General features: G+C 35.6%; 1 protein-coding gene across 2 annotated transcripts; it reads right to left on the bottom strand.

Moving 5' to 3' along the window:
* Positions 1-165: 165 nt before the first annotated feature.
* LOC134499122 (beta-1,4-galactosyltransferase 3-like) lies at positions 166-16,640 on the bottom strand. 2 transcript variants are annotated; one of them, XM_063305685.1, is made up of 8 exons: positions 16,554-16,627; positions 15,328-15,545; positions 13,516-13,993; positions 11,608-11,843; positions 9,954-10,144; positions 8,878-9,000; positions 3,306-3,410; positions 166-1,362 (listed from the first exon to the last, which is right to left on the bottom strand). In XM_063305685.1, exons 3-8 carry the CDS (start codon positions 13,760-13,762, stop codon positions 1,194-1,196), a joined length of 1,071 nt encoding a protein of 356 aa, XP_063161755.1. In that variant the 5' UTR covers positions 13,763-13,993; positions 15,328-15,545; positions 16,554-16,627; the 3' UTR covers positions 166-1,193. The 2 variants fall into 2 exon arrangements, with proteins under 2 accessions (XP_063161755.1, XP_063161754.1); XM_063305684.1 differs by lacking the exon at positions 15,328-15,545 and having other exon boundaries at positions 16,554-16,640.
* Between the last annotated feature and the right edge of the window lie 813 nt (positions 16,641-17,453).

Here is a 17,453-nt window from a genome sequence, read left to right as displayed (position 1 = left end):
CTTCAGGAGGGCGAAGAAAGTTGGAGATTATTAGTGTAGCTAATGAATTTAAAATCTTAGTACTAAATATACAGGCAGTCCTGTGGAGAAATGTAAAACTTCAATATTATTTAAAAAAACATGAACCAGGAAAATAAATTGTTATAGCTATTCAAAGTGAAATGATTTATTTTCAAGGTGGCTACCAGTAAGCCACATCATAGATGTGCAAGGCAAACAACTCTGCTTATTTTCCCCACTGATTTACAAATGGGCAGAGGGGAATAGATTCAAGATTGGTGCTTTGTTGCTTTTAACAAACAGCAGTCTTGCTTAAATATTTAGATTTACTACTCTGCCTTTCCATAGGAAGTCTGCTGTGATGATTCAGTGAGCTGTATATGTGGGATATAGCACAGGGTAAGTCTCCACATCCATTCACTTCCAGATTTACAATATGGCAAATACATAAACAGCTGCTCTATCTCATCAGTTTGAATCTCTGCAAACATCAAACTCTTCTAAATAACATGAGACCCCAGTGAAACGTGTTGACTAGAAAAGCAGGCAATCAGTTCATCTGAATACTTACATAAGATAAATATTTACTAATGCTATTAATTAATGTTTATTAAAATTCGCTAAAATGCTATTTTAAAAGTAACACTCTTGAAGTATAATTTAAAATAGCTGTCTTAAAATATGGGTATAGAAAACTGAATTTCTAGTGAAGAACCTTTCAAAAGGAGATCTGTAGGTAAACTCCAAATTTGTATTCAGATAATTACTAAAAACAGTAGTAATAACAAATATCCACATTAATGTAACGTTTTTTGGATGAACGTTTGCTATGCAGACTTGTGCCAGTTAGAAAAGAGCGCACAGGGTTCAGTGGATATGTTGCAATTGTTTATAGGGTAATCAGTTGCTGGTACTTGGCAAGTCCTATAGCAGAACTACTGCCACTTTCTAGCTCCTAAGTGTTTACTGCAGAACAAGACAGGGTATGTATTGTCTGTGTTGCTAATGTCAACGAGGAGAAACCACACAACCCCAGACATGGCTTCTTCAGTACCCTGTATTAGGCTGCTGCTTTATTTGGTCAAATGCACTCTGAAGGAATGTACTCTTAAATGCCTTTTCCCTCCTTGCTTTCCTGGTGAGTTTAGTTTGTAAATAGCTCCAAGATTTGAAAGCTTCAGATGATACCAAAGTCAAATGTTGTTCCTTTCTCTTTTGCTTGGAGATGGTAGCGCTGGTATATCTCCAATGTCTACTATAATGTAAGTATAAAGATGTTTTTTCTTCTTTTCCCAGAGCTCGAAGACAAGGGAATTTGTTCCATCATCTTTCCATGTTTGGGAAGTACGCAATTCAGCAGGCCTAGGGAAAGCAAGCTTAGATAAGCCAGGAATATTTTGCATAGATATGCAAATCAAACAGTGTTTCATTACTAACCTTTTAGAAAGACACAAGGAATTTGTTTCTTGTATTACAAAACAAGAATAGGCAAAAGGGAATTCTTTTTAATGTAAGGTTTTCAAGAGGAAGGATTCTTGTAAGAGGAAAAAAGGGTATTATTAAAGACTTAAGTCAAGTTCTTCACAAACAGAACATCCATTATGCAAAAATCCACTGTCAGAGTTTAAGAAGTAAACTAGGTGATACCCCAATCATATACAGCAATTTGGGCTAATTAAAAAAAAGTAAATTATAGCCAGAGGAACCTGCTTTGGATGAAAAATTCTTATCCCGACAGACATTGTGGATGCAACTTGAACTGGGAACATGCTCCCATGCTGAAATTTATCATGCCAAACACCAAGTACTGTACAGTGGCCACACACTTTGAGACGGTGGTGGGTGGGAGGAGGGGTTAAGCCAGCCTTCTCTAACTAAATTGGCTATAACAGTTTACTTTAAACCATGTGATTGGTGTTTTGCGTACTTTTGCCTTTAACAGAATGTTTACTTTTGAATGTTGGAAACCGTTTTTGACATGCGAACATAGGTTCTATAGATTATCTTCCAGTAATAAGCAGTTTATGACAAATAAGATGGAAAAGAGTTTCTAGGTCGGATGATGCAATTTCTAAGCACCATTGCACTTCTTTTTAGCAGTTCCAATAAGGCTGAAAGCCACAGTTCCAGAACTTCTAAGATACATTTTACTGATAGTGTACTTAAAAACATTTGCTCGTCTGCTAATATTAGTTAAAAATATTCAGCATTGCCAAAGGCTTCATCATTCATTCATGTCATTCGGTTTCAGCCGTTGCCTAAAACCAAAAGGAGCTTATGTGGCCTACAGAACTTACATACAAGTCAATTATATTACTATTTTAATTAATTATATTGTTTTAATTTAATTGAAATATCAAAAATAGGTTAACATTTATTGAATATAACATTGCTGTTTAAAATTAATTTCTGAAGGCCTTCCAGAAGAACCATGTTTTCACCTGCTTCTGGAAGGCCATGAAGGTGGGGGTCATCCTTGTCTGAGAGGGCAAGCTATTCCAAAGGATGGGAATTGCTACAGAGAACACCTTTCATCAGGCCCATTCTTGTTGAACTTCCTGGTAGATGGGGACTCTTAGCTGGCCCTCCCTAGTTTTTCAGTGAGTATGGGCAGAAAGTATTGGGGAAAGGTGGTTTCTAAGATACTCAGAGCCATTTGGGACTTCACAGGTACAAGTAGATCTTGCTTAATGACTGCCCTGTTTAGCAACTGTTCGAAGTGCTGTAAAAGTAACTTTACAACCAATTCTCGCATTTACGATTGTCCCAGTGTCCCAGCAGTCATGTGATCGCCATTCAAGTACTTCACAGCTGGCTTCTGATGAGCAGAATCAATGGAAAAGCCTGCAGTAAAATTGCAAGTTGCAGTCACGTGATGTCTCGCTTAATGACCATGGTGATTCACTTTATGACCATAGTGTAAGTGAGGTCATAAGCCCATTGTGGTCATGTGATGTTTTGCTTAGTGACCATGTTGCTTAACAATGGAGTTGCTGGTCCCAATTATGGTCACTAAGCAAGGACTACCTGTAGTAACCATCCTGCACTGTACTGATAAATTTACTGATAACCAGAGCAGCTCCTGCAGCACTGATGCAGTGTAGTAGGATCATGACTGACTACTGAGCATGTGTGCCACTGTGTTCTGGACCAACGGCATAAAACAGTCACACTTTGATTTAAGATAGGTATGTGGCAGATAGGAATCTGATCTGCAGTGTTATATGTGAACTATCCTTCACATACAGGGGAGAAAATTGTGATTGAACTTGACCAGCAAACAAAACAAAAATAAATGCAATCACCTTTCCAGGTTCAGTAAAGGGCTAGTTGCTTGTCCATAATCCATCATTTTGTAACGTCCAACACGAAAAGGAACCCGAGTTATTTTCATTCCGACTATATGGATCCTTTTCGAAATAAAACGTGGTAGGAAAAATCATTTCAGAACAGACTTTCCTCAAGAAAACAAATGACAATTGAAAAAGGTATGGCAACTACTTTCTAAGACAGTAAATACAGTTTCTGCCCTTTCTGGCTAAAAAGTTTTCTGCCACAGAGACAAAGTTGAAAGTAAATAAAATTCAAGATTAAATAGCCTGCCTACAGAATATGTTTTGCAGAAACAATTATTAAGTATTCCTTACAGCGTTGATCACTTTCATTTTAGAGCAGTCTTTGAGTAGAAATTCTTTGCTGCAACTGGGTTTCATGTGGGTTTCCATTTCCATCAGTAGAAACCCCACTCCTATCATGGAAGATTTAAAAGATTTAAAATAAAGGAGCACATCCTGCATTTTATCTGAGCAAGCAGGATCTTTTGAATGAAATAATAAAATGTGCCCAAACTGACTGTCAAGGAATGTTCCCTGTAGTATGGATAAGACTAAGGATGGTAATCTAGTCTACATCTTGTCTGTAGTACAAAACCCTTGTTCAGCTCATACTTTTTTTAAATAGTTTTTATTAAAAGATTTTACATACATAATACGAAGAAAGAAAAAAAATAGTAAATGTGAAGAAAAAAAAGACAGAAAAGATATAAAAACAAAAAAAACGTGTGTGTATATGTATGTATGTATGTGTATATATGTGTGTGTATATATATATATATATATATATATATATATATAAATATAAATAAAAATAAATAAAAAGTGGCTTCCGATCTTCCTCTTGGCAGTTACACATACAATTCTAATCAAACCTCTTGCTCTAAGATTTCCTAATTCCCTTCTTTTTATCACCAATTCTTACTAATCATCAAAACCGTAAGTCACAAATTATTTTCTTTCTTACGCAAAAGTCCTAAGGGGTTTCCAGTCACTGATGAATGCCAATAATGACATTTCTCTAATCAAAGAAGTCAGTTTGTCCATTTCAGCAAGTTCTGTTAATTTCACCAACCATTCTTCCATAGTGGGTAATGCCGAATCTTTCCATTTGAGCTCATACTTGTTGAGCAATCAAGCTCAATATGTTTGGGCCCATTCAGTGACGAACATGACACATGGAAGATCGAGAAATCTTAAAAAAATGAATTAAAATAATTATGTTGTAGGTCTGTAAAACTAAGGATGTAATAGATCTGAGGATGGTGTGATCTTGTGGAGTAGAGATGATGAATATGTACAAGGAAATGAAAGTATTCTTTTAATTATAAATACAGGGCTAAAATGTACATCAGAAATCTATTTTGCTAGGTGACAACAGTGAATGGGTGAGAATGAGAGGAGAGAGTACAAAAAAATGGTAATTGTGTCATTCAGAGAACCAAGAAGGAATGAGGAGGATAACTATGGGGGGAAAAGTCTGTTTTAAAGAATCTACCTATTCATATGTATACATGGCAAGGCGATTAATGTAAATATGAAAGCACAATTGATTTGATTTTTCATGAGGAAAAACAGATAATTTGTGGATATAAAAATGATGAGGGCAAATTATTTGGTAGTATCAAAAGTAGTTCTTAAGAAAAAATGGAAATTCAAGAAAAGTAGTGAAAAAATTGGAGTCCAAGTAAAACAGTAAAACAACTACGGGAAAAGTCCTATGTGAAAAAACATTGCAAGATAAATTATTTTCAGCAGAATGAATGGCAAGTGTACATAAAGAGGATGTGGAAGCTATTTGGAACCCAGCGCTATGGAAACTAAAGAGAAGTATGAAAAAGGATGCTTGGTAGAGTGAAAGTGAAAAAAACAAGCTGTGGATGAGAAAAAATGGATCCAAGATATTGACTGATGCAAAAAATAAGGACATGAGAAAGATACCATGTACTATGCATAGACAAAAAAAGCGAAATAATGTAGTCAGAGCAAGGAATGGTTAAGATTAAAACAAGCAGAGAAAACATAGAGCAATTTTGATGGAAATGGAACAGTTTTAGAAGTGGAGGAAGAAGGCTAAGTAAGGCTCCCCAAGCAGGACAAACAGAATTTCGAATAAAAATGATAAAAAGATAAGGGATGAAACTGAAGTGAGTGACTACTGGAATGAGTATTTCGAAAACCTGTATATGTTCTTAAACTGAAAATAAAGAATGAAACTTCTCTTTAATGTGAAGTTGCCCGAATGTGAAATAATTTTTTAAATAAATTGTGATCTCCCAGGGAACCCCTAGTGACCTCTCACAGGACCCTAGGGCTCCACGGAACCCTGGTTGAGAAACCCTGCTGTAGGTAATTGAAAGAATGCTGTTAATTTTCCCCTGTACAAAGGGAAATTTTGCAAAAGGGACTGCAAAAACTACAAGTAAGACTAGTTCTTAAGTTCATCTTGGAAGGTGGTAAGTTTTGGCTGGGATGGTATGAGAAGTAAAATGCAAAATTTGGGAAGTGTAGTGCCAGGAAGTATACAGAAGATAATTGTGCCTTCAGCAGGTCACTAAGATACATATGAATGTGAGAAAGAAAGCTTATTGTATGTTTGTTAGTTTTAGAAATATGATAAAACTAGTAGATCTGAATTATGGGAGGTTTTTCATGAGTATGAAGTTAAAGTTTGGTGGCTAAATGAGGTAAGAGTTGTGTATGATGCAAGTAAAGCATGTGTGAATATAAATTTGTGAATATAAACATTGAGCAGAAAGTCAGAGAAGCTTGTACAATGTCCCCTTGGTCGTTTACGTATTTATGGAAAAATGTATATGGAACATTTGCGGCGGCGGGGATGTGAGTATACAGTATGTGTTCTTTTGTTTACAGATGATGCCATAAGATGAGAATCCAAATGATTTGCAGTAAACATCAGGTTATAGGATGCAAAAAGGAATATGGATCTGAAAATTAATGTTTCAAAGACAAAGGTTAGTTGATTTTGAAAGGAAAAATGGAATGATACATAAAGGATGAAAAACTAAAGCTAATAAATGATTTCTTACATAGCTTGGTAGAATGTTTATTAAAGATGGAAAATAGATGGACTTATAATACAGGAGTGTATCACCAATACTTCGGCTGTAATCCAGTGTGTACAAATTCTTACTTTCTGTGGTGATGTTGGCCAATTTGTCATGGAGCTTGACTTTCCCAGTTTAGATGAAGGAAAGGGTGCAAAGGACTGCAATTAAAGAATATAGAAGTCCTGTGAATAGAACTCAAAATGTAGCTCTCGGGGTAAAAAGTCATGCAATGTATGGCAGGAAAAAAACTCAGTCACAGTGTGTTTTAGCAGAGAAATTTCATGAGGATATCCTTTCAGATTGTTAACATGTATTGTGTTCACCAACATGTTCCTTGGTGCTTGCTATGCCCCTGCCCTAATTTAACTTTGCTTTAAAAAAAAAATGTTTTTAAGGCCTAGTCTCCAGTATAGTCTTTATTTCCAACATAGTTTTTGGGCCTAAGTTGGTCCCACAAACATCCTTAGAAAACAATAGTTGGTTGCAGCCCAAAGCTTTAATTGCCTTGTGGTATGGGGGTGCTGTGACTGCTATAGCAGATGTGGTCAAGAATTTTGTCAGGGTACCTATATCAAGCTTTTTGAATTTGAAATCATCCCATTGTTTTACTCCACATTATTATAAGAAAATGATATACCAAAATACTTATGATGTCTGGTATTAATCACAGTTAATATTCCTTGGTCATAAAGCTCTTACTGAGACTAGCCATTCTGAGGCCTTCTTCAAAGGCTTTGGAAGATATTGTGGTTTTTATTATTTTGAGAAATGGTCTAAAGCAGTCATCTGAAATAAAACGCAGCAAACCTTCAGTGGCCTTCTCTCTGTTACTTGATTTGTTAACCTACTTATACAGTGCATATTTTAATTCCATTAGATGACAATCTAAATCACAAATTGTGAACTAGTAGAGGCAAAACAATTTGATATACTACGAAAAGTAGTTAAAATACTGAGTGGACAAGTATTAGATCTGCTTAGAATCTAATAATCCTCAAAACTGATTAATAATAATGAAAATATTATGACAGGCATAATGAGAGTTGCTTGCCGAGATGGGCAGTGAAGAAATGTGATAAATAAATAAAAATAAATAACTTGGCAGTAGCTGGTATACAGCAGGAATGTCAGAATATGCTTGCTAGAATTATGCTAGGATTGCAGTTTCTTCTGAAAGGCACGGAGGAATGACAAAATACAGCCTACTAACTTCTGAGAAGCATTTGCTAAAATTGTGCTTGTCCCAAAATATTAAGAAGCAAGGGGAGAATGTTTTAGTTTTAGGTATGTGGCTGTATGACATGCAGGAGGGAAGTCAAATCATTTGCATGATTTAAAATTCTCCAAGGACTTAAGTGCTTACTACCACAACAAAATTAAGCATTTCTATATACTGGATTGTAACCAGTCTTGGAAATTCCAGATTTATTGATCCCAATTTGGAGAAGCTCTTAAATTAGACTTAAAAAACTTTCTTCAGTTAAAAATCGTAGTTGAGAGATTCAGCGTGTAATTCCCTGTCACTAAGAGAGGTTATTGTACTATGAGCCTATAGAATTAAAGTAGCACAGTATCTACCTTGTAATTTAGAGTATGGACTGTGATAAAATCAGGAGAATCTTAGAATTTGGCACTGAAACTAGTTTTTCAAAATGTATACTGCAATACATAAGGAAAAGCTTGCTGATGAAATACCAACATGGCTTGGTTAAGCTTATTTAACTAATGGTTGGTTAAAAACACACAGACACAAAGGGTTTGGAATACAAATGAGTGTTTTGGGAAAACAAGCAAAAGCTGTTTAAGAATTCCAATAATTTCCTAGTAAACTAGAAGTAATTCTTACACAGTTCCAACTGAATAGCTATTTACTAGTCTGTTATAATCTATCTGATATGGAATTAGGAAGTTAGCTAAAAAAGATGCTAAGATAAGCAAGACAGTAATATGTGATGATACTCAGATGCATTTCAACCTTAAAATCAATTAACCTCTAGCTGATCAATTTCTGGAGACAATATATTTTTTCTGTAATACCAGCCCCTATAGTTTCAATTCAATGGAAATGTGTTAGCACTCGGAGTTGGATCCAAAAATCAGAAGTGAAAAAAAGAAAAAACAGTAGCATCATCCCACAAATATTTGCGCAAGAACTTATATAAAATTTTGTACTTTGCCATAACTGATACATAACGTAGTTATATTTATATATTATATAATGCTAGTGTCTCTAATATGTTGCAAGTACAGAATATAATCTTTGGCCTTAGCTTCATTTTTCTTCAAACAATGTTTTGGGAAGAGGTGTAAATGGCATTGTCTGATTGTGGGATAGCTTCTGCATACATAAGTATTCATTATCAACAGCTGATGAAAAGGGGTCTCTTTTGTTGCTTTTGTTTAATGCCCACAACATTTGTCTTGCTTAAGACTTTTAATGCTTGAACATATTGTAAATTTTCAATAAATAGTACCTTTTTGCAATGTCATCATCTTCACCAAGACGCTCCCAGTATGTGTTTGGAAACCCATTTATCTTCATGTAGTGGTCTGGGGTCAAAGCAGTAACACCACCAAAAAAGGATGAATATGGCAGGCTATACAGAAAAAATAAATTTAAGGTAATTTATAAGTGGTTTTATAAGCAGAGATCACATGGATTCACCATATAAGCAAATGCATTTAGATACGATGTTTTTTTCTTTCCTCCCATCCATGTACAATATATTGCATTAATGTGAATTCCACTGTTGAGGCTGTTTGACTTTCCTATGTTCATTTCTATTTTGTACAACAATGTGCTATAGCAGTTAAAATTCTGAACCAGGGCCAGAGAAACACATGTTTAAATCCTTACCAGGTGACTTCAGGTCAGTTACCACCCTAAGCCAGATCTACTTTACAGGGCTGTTGTAGTTAAGACAATACAACAGGAGAGACCCAGAACCCAAAGAGGAAAGGTAGGTCTGCAATAATTAAATTGTGATAGAATTATGTATGGAAACTTTAGAACTTCAATACATTTAAAAGCAAACCCTATATATAATTCAGGAATAATTAGATATAAATCCTTTTAGATATATAGGGTTGACTTCTGAATAATCAAATTTAGTTATCAAAGTTTAAGATTCAATTGGGAAAGTATTTCAGCATCTAAATTTACCCGTATCACAAATTAGAAAGTGGCTATGATTTCTGAAAATCATTGAGTTTCAAGTAAAATGTGCTCATGGAGTAACTTTTTAAAAATAAGATACCTATGGGCTGTCATGCTTAAGTATAATTCTTATATACTTAAAATGTTATTAGGAAAAATGGATAGATTCAATCCAAATGAGAATAAATGTCCTGGACTGAACACAAAAAGGTTCTGGCATTAATAAAAAGTGAGTACATATCAAATCTATGTACATATTTTCATTGTACATTACCCAAATACTGAACTAGTAAATATATTTAGTAAACCATGTTTGCCCAGATTATTTTATTTCACAAAACACACAGTTCCTTAATAAATGAAGATATTTACTATCATACTCTCAGATATTACCGGTAATTTAACTTGTCAATAGCAGTGGACAGGTGTTTGGGATAATATTCATCACAGACATAAAGATTATAATCATTTTCTGGAACAAGATCCACATTATGTAGAAGCAGACAGTCCCAATCATTATCTTTCAGGGCCTCACGGACGCCAACATTAAGGAGCTTTGCTCTGTTAAACGGACCACTTCCAGCCTGGAAAGAAAACATGCCACTCAATCAAGTAACATAACACTGAAGTTGAACAGACAACAATGACTGTTCATATTCTCTATATCGTACTGCTTTTACAACAAGCTTCTGATATGATTGAGCTGTTGTGTTGGTATTGGGTGATCAGCTGTTGTGAAAACTGGATAATTTGTAGTCCCATGCTCATAAAAGATTAAATTAACAGTTTAGCTGGGATTAACAAACAGGCTGAACATTGGGAAAAAAGCTAGGGATGAGAGACAAAGTAGGAGACCTGTGTTAATCTAAGGTAGCAAAAAATCAGGAGGTGTCTAGTAGCACTTTTTCTGACTAACAATTTCATTAAAGTGTATAAGCTTTCACAAGCTGCAGCTCACTTCACTACAAGCACTCTACCAGACTCTTTCAGATGCGAGATAAAGGGGCTGAACAATGAGCAGATAAAATAGGAACAGGAAGGAAAATAAGTGGTAATGCAAGTTCACAAATGCAGCAAAGGGCACACAGTTTGAGACAATGAAGGGGCAATCATCAAATACTCAGACAAGATTCCCAGTATCTTCAGGAATAATGATGATGATGATGATGATGAACTTGACGCGAATGAAGGCCACCAGCTAAAGAACTGCCAGCTGTGATTTCATGTTAATAGTAACGTATTAAACTTGTATGCCACCTGACTCTTGATGACTCTGGACGGCTCACAACAATCAAAGAAATTACAATAAAATATTTTTAAAAATTTTTAAAAGATGGCAAGCACGATAAAATGAGGGGTCTCACTCTCCCTCGCTGAATGTGTGAGTGAAGAGCCAGGTCTTCATGGCTCTTCTAAACAGCAGAGGGGGGCCATCTGGATTTCAGATCTAGTACTGCACTAAAGCTATGCATGAAATTGAATTAGATTCCTTAGTAATATACAGAATTATCACGTTTGATTCAATATATCTAATGTACAAGTTTGATTTTCAATTAGGCACTCCCCCAAATGCCCTAAAATTAACAGACTCCAAATGGGCTCTTCTCTTCAATATTCTCCTGTGGTTTCTAATCATTTCCAACAAATTACACATTAACAGAAAATATGAATGGAACATTATTTCAAAGGATCAATACAATGATTTGGGTAAGATTGTAATCATAGTTTTTCCCAGACTGGCATAGAAGCTGATTAATTTATTGGAATAGGAACCATGTGCATTTTGGGAAGCGTTAACACTCTTGACATCTCATCTTTTCTCTATAGCAAATAGAGCAGTTTCTGCCTTTATGAGGACTTTAAGGCAGCCTTCACTTCCAGATATGTTTGGGCTTCTCAGAATTCCCAAATAACATTGACCCAGAATACAAAGTTGAGGAAGGCCTGTCTAGGCCTGCTGAGATAGTCAAAAGAACTACATGTAACTATTTCCAGTATCAGATACCATCTGTGCTCAACTAGAGACTTGTTTAATAGTTTGGCTTACCTGATGAATCAAGTAGATACAGTAGCTAAGCTGCTGACGTTGGAGAAAGGGATGAAGGTAATAAAGAAAGTGGTGCAACTGCTTCTCACAATTTCTGCATGGTACAATGATAGCAGTTTTGTAACGGGCTAGACAATGAGGTGGGCTATAGCAGCCACCTGAGCGGACATACGGATTTTTGCGGATAATTGTTCTTTCACTGTGTAGTGTATCAAAGGTGATACTTAAGAATCCAACTGTATAAAATATGGGTTAGCAAATGAGAAAGAAAATTATTAAAAACTTGTGCAAATTTTAAAATTAGCACTTCTGAAAAAAACAGGTGATTTTGACTATTTAATCTCTAGACAGTATTTCTAAATGAACTCACATGGAAAATACTGGCTACGTTTGGATATTTCTTTAAATGTTTTAGCATTACAACAAGGAGCCCATGTGAACCTTGGGCTTCCACACTCCTACCCTTCAGCATAGCTCTGAAAATTTCTGCTTAAGTATGAGTTACTCAAGTAAGCCAGCATCAGAGAATACAATTTGACTTCTTTTAGTGAATAACAGCAATTTGTCTAGGTTAGAACATTATGCCAAGCAGCAGTTAATATAAAATGAAAGATTTTCTGAAGTCTCTTAGTCACATCAGAAAAGGGAGATGGTAAAAAAGTGCAAACCCTTATTCTTTTAAACACTAACCCATGTCCCACTGACATGATTTTTACTATAAGAAAATCTGCATAGATACTCAAAAAAAAGTTAGTCAACAGCTTTCGTACAAAATGTATGTGGATTTTCAGTTCTATCATTTTTAATCTATATTTCTTTAAAGTAGAATAGAATTATGGAATCAGATTTTAACTTGCGTTTAAATAATTAAGAGTTGTAAGGTGTATACATCTTTCTAGGTCAGTGAAATCATAATGCATATAAATACAAAGAATACAATCTCTCATTCCAACTAAACCATTCAGATCAAGTCATATTACATTTCTTGGATTTTGGATTGGAAATTCATAGTCATTGAAATGTATGCTTTCAAACAAGAATAAAATTCAGGAAGCAGTAGTTGGCCTGGTTGGCACATGTGTTAACTGCTGATCAAAATGAGTTGGACAAGCTTTGTAAAATAGAGTAGAGGATATATTATATCACAGTTTCCTTGCCTCCTACTTTACCCTACCATATTAATATCTCTACTTTGCATTTAGACAAAACAGCAAACTATAGACAACTATTGAAATCAAAATAAAAATGTAGACCACAGAAGTATTCATCCAGTTCTCTCCCTGATGCATTAGTGTAAGTAAAACACTGCATTATTGACTCCCCTCCCCAAAATTTGCATTTTTTATACCACAATAAAAAGACTTCTTAGTTTTGTACTCACCATTTTGGCAGAAATGGGAAGGGAAAGCAACTTACATTGTTATTCTACTACATTATACTGTTATTATGTTTTAGTTTTAATCTTATTACTGTTTGGGAATATTTGAAAGCCACCCAGGATCAGGCATGATTGGAATGACATATAAGCCTAGTCAAATGAATAAACTCGTCATTTTGCAAAACTAGTTTGTATAATTTTGACGTACCTTGCAGCAACAGTAACATCAGCTATTAATGCATAGTAGTAGTCATATTCACAACAACATGCTCTGCAAACTACCTCCAGAAAATGACCAGGATGAGGGATCCATAGAATAATTGTCTATTACGTCTTAGGATTTTGTACAACTTGGAACTCTTCTAATCTCCACTGATAGGCAGGAGTTGTCACGGAAAACAAAAATAACCTTCATGTATAGTTTTCAAATGGTATTCAAATTATGAGGCTACACTGACCCAGATCAGCTTATTAATAATGAAACAGAAAAAAAACCTTAACCTGTATTGTGCAAATCATTTTATACATACCAATTATGTCTGACTGTGGTGTACAAGTCTGCATAGTGGCCTTATCAGGAGCAGGAGTAAACAAACTAAGATTTATATAGACATCCTTTGATTTTGAATAGTCCAATGACTTGGGTACTTCTAAATAACCCTGAAATAAAACTGAACTGCTGCCTCGGTAAAGTATCAAGATGAATATAACTTGAAAGATTACCAAGAGAAGCAGAAAGCAAGGATTTTCAGTTCGAGAAAGATTCATTTTCTTCATAAAGAATTTAATTCTTATTTAGTTCTTCAGGACATTCCAGTGTTTTAACTTCACAGGTACAGTAGTTAAAGCTTCAGTAAATGACTCTTTGAAGTAACGGAGTACGGAGATTTTCATTTTTGGGAAGTATTCTAGATTCTCAGCATGATTTCTTGCAACTCACAGGGTATTCTAGATCAAATGTTTTATATTTTAACCATCTTTGGTGAATCCATTCTTCCATTATTCAATCTGCAATTAATATGGGAAAAGTAATAAAAATGTGCTAATGATATAAGCTTAATTACAACTAACTCTTCCAATTATATGTAATAGTATTTCAAGTACATTAATTTAAACTAGACAATAGATCCAACCTGTATTAGGTGGTCCTAGGTTGTCCCTGGAGTCTTCTGTTAAAAGATCTTAATATGCCTGCAAAAGATCTCTGCCTCGGGCCATAAAGAAATGCTGCCCATCAAGATTAGATGGTCTGTCCAGATGGACAGGAAAAAGGTAAAAACAAAAGATCCTTGTAAATCCAATTGGTGAACTGAATCTCTAGTCAGATTGCCTTTTAAAGAAATGTTAGCTGATGTATTCATTGTTTTTATTCTTTTATTTTAAAATAGAAGTTTATTGTTGCTTTTTTGGTATATTGCTCTGGACTCCCTCAAGGGAAAAAGTAATACAAAAATCAGCAATATGTTTAATATAAATGTATCAACTTAAACTTACTGCTGATATGAAAGCAACCAAGTGGTCAAACTTTTTTAGTTCAGATACTATTAATTCAGTCCATTTTCATTCTCTTGCAAGGATAAGAAGTTTATACAAGCTGATACTTTAATTTAAAGCAGTTCTGATATGGTTTAAATGCAAACTTCCATAGACTAAATGAAATGATGGTATAGGTCTACAACCAATTAAGTTTATTTCCAATTACTATTTTAAAAGTTCCTATTTTAAAAGATAAATACACCAGTAGAGTTTTTACATAAAATATTATATGGAGCACCCTCAGCCCAGAAATCCAACCAGCAACATCTGATTTCTTTCTAAATACTCCATTCTAATGTATTCTCTTCCTCAACCCTGTGTTTTCCATTTCAACCTCTGCCCTCCCGCAAGTATCAGGTGATGCCTTATAATCAATTCAATTCAATTCAAATCTCTGCATCTCACCCAAGAATTTACTCAATGTTATCATAAGAGAATTATATACCAAAATAGTTATGTGTACCTGGTATTAATGAATGCTAAAATATTACAAGAATTCCTATAGTTGTTCTTACTGAGACTGGCAATTCTAAGGCATTCTGCAAAAGATAGTTTTTTAAAATTATTTGGAGAAATGCCTTAAAACACACACGCATCTCTGCACCTCATCCTATGCCATTCTTGTATGTTCCCTAGTTTTCTCTTACTCATTCACTCTCATTCCCTGCCTTCTCTCCAAACTTTCTTCTATTACTCTGTCAGCACAATCTCACTGACTTCCTAGTTTGAAATCCGCTCATTTTCTGAGTAGATTGTATGCAGAACTACAGGCTTTCCCAGTAAACCAATCTCATTTATATACTTACTGTTTTCTGTTTTTACTACTCAAGAATTTTTCTTCAGTACTTTTTGGGGATGCTGTTTTGATTACATTAACTCAAACATCTCCAATCTTTGCAGTTCCTCATTTTGAGCTTCAGGTTCAAATGTTAACTTGGCAATATAAATTATAAGGATAGAATAAATCTAGTTTAGTGCTCTTTATATTATCTTCCCCATGCATCTGAAAACACATGCTTCTTCCCTAAGGATAAAAAAATTGAACATAGTTTTGGAATCTGCTGCTAGCCAGTAGTCTTCTCTCTTCTACACATTTAATGCCAAATGGTCCTTGATTCCAAAGTTGACAAAATAGTAATTTGAAATACCAGAGAGAGGCTCACGTCCTCTCAGTAGATTAGCATGGCATATTCATTGCTATATCTGATTCCCATAAAATGTTGTTCAATGTATCTGAAAGAGAAATATACTAAAAAAAAACAAACCCTCAAATATTATCATTAGCTGAACATTTGTGTCCATGTTTTCCTCACAGAAATCCTTTCTTCACAACTTTTTCAGTCTTATTATTTGTTGTGGGGGAGAATAAGTGTCTTTGAACATTTAATTGCAGGCTGGGGAGAGGGTATAACTGACAGAAAATAATCTACAATAGACTGGCAGGGTTGCCTAACATTAAATGCACAAACAGGGAGGAGGGAGAAGGTTCTGAGAGGAAATAATACATAATATTATTCCAGCAATTTTTCTTTTATTCGTCAGGGAAAGGCAACCACGTGAGAGTCAGAGGAAAGCAAGAGTTATCAAGGTGATCGATCAGTGCCGAGGAAGGCAAAACCGCCTTAGCAGCTCCCCTCTCCCCAAGCAGAATAATAAACCTCGTAACAATACTCCCCCCCCCGGCCCAAAATCACCCGTCAATTTAACTCAGAAACTTCCCCCAAGAATTTTTGGGGCAAGAGTCTGTGCCTTAACTTTCTCAACGCTTTCGGCGGAATCCAGGCCTGAGGTACAAAAAGTTAGCTACTTTTTGCGGTGTGGCTTTTGGCTGTCTTGTGAATTAAGCTACCAATTCCATCAGTTCTCCCACACTCCAGTACACTCCCCTCCCTGCATCCTAGCTCGAGTCCAATCGGTAAATTTACGAGGGAAGCCTAATTAGGCATCGCTTTCGCCGTCCGAGCCCACCCTCTTCCAGTTCTAGAAGAAACTCCCGTAAAGCCCAACTTTTCCTTCCTGGTCCCAGACTCACCCGCCTCAGCAGCCACGCCGACGGAGAGCTTGCGAAGCGGGGAAACGAAGGTACCCACTTGACCACCATGGAACGACTGCGCACGAGGCATTTCCTAGAGGCGGCCGGAGTAGAGCCACGCCCCCTTTCTCTTCATGATACTTTAAATACAGTAAAGAGGGATTTAGGACTACATGTACCAAGATGCAATGCAACGTCTAGGCCTCCCCGAGTAAAGCATGGTATGCTGGGAATCGGAGACTGGAAGTAAGCGCTTTATATAAGGGTTTTCCGAGGGAGGTTTGTGTTGAGAGATATGTGATGCAAAGTGGTGTTACAGACTTTTGCTTTCCGTTAGATGGGTTTTTTTAATGAGATACACGTGTCTTTTTTCCTTCGTTATATAAATAGCATCATATATAGAGATTCAAGTTGCCATGGTTTGTTTAAACATGGTTGTAGAACAACAATTGGTAAAGTCCATATCCCCGCAAGGTAAAACCAAGCAAACCGCATTATGGCTTACCATGTGTAAAGTATGTGTAAAGCCAAAGTATGACTTTGTTGAAGTACTGTAAACCCCACTGAACTTCAAATACGCACTTTAGAGAAAGCTGCTTTAAAATCTGTGGGGCTTATAGTGAATGGGAAATGTGAATGAGACAGTATGTCAAAATTTTTACAAACTATGCAATCCTCAAAATAGTATTTTTTCACCAATGAAGAAGATACATAATTCTTTATTTTTAGGACTAGAGTGAGGGTACTGTACAGTTGTTATAGAACTTTTCAAGACTGTAAGAGGCTTCTGGGAGCAGGGAACTGAATTCTCATTTGATCCCTCTCCTCTTCCACTTGCTTCTTATTGCATCCTACATCAATGCAATTTTATTTTATTTTTGTTCACTTAAGTCAATGGTC

Source organism: Candoia aspera, chromosome 5, assembly GCF_035149785.1.
Source record: "Candoia aspera isolate rCanAsp1 chromosome 5, rCanAsp1.hap2, whole genome shotgun sequence".
NCBI lineage: Eukaryota > Metazoa > Chordata > Lepidosauria > Squamata > Boidae > Candoia > Candoia aspera.
The sequence above is the reverse complement of the archived record's forward strand: the minus strand, read 5'-3'. Positions and strand labels throughout refer to the sequence as shown.

Excerpts from the sequence above, each read along its gene's own strand:
- LOC134499122 (XM_063305684.1), bottom strand. The coding sequence starts at position 13,762 with ATGAAGAAAATGAATCTTTCTCGAACTGAAAATCCTTGCTTTCTGCTT. Across the intron at positions 11,844-13,515 it reads ACCACAGTCAGACATAATTG|TTGGATTCTTAAGTATCACC; the intron begins GTATGTATAAAA and ends TATTTTATACAG. Across the intron at positions 10,145-11,607 it reads GTATCTACTTGATTCATCAG|GCTGGAAGTGGTCCGTTTAA; the intron begins GTAAGCCAAACT and ends TTTTCTTTCCAG.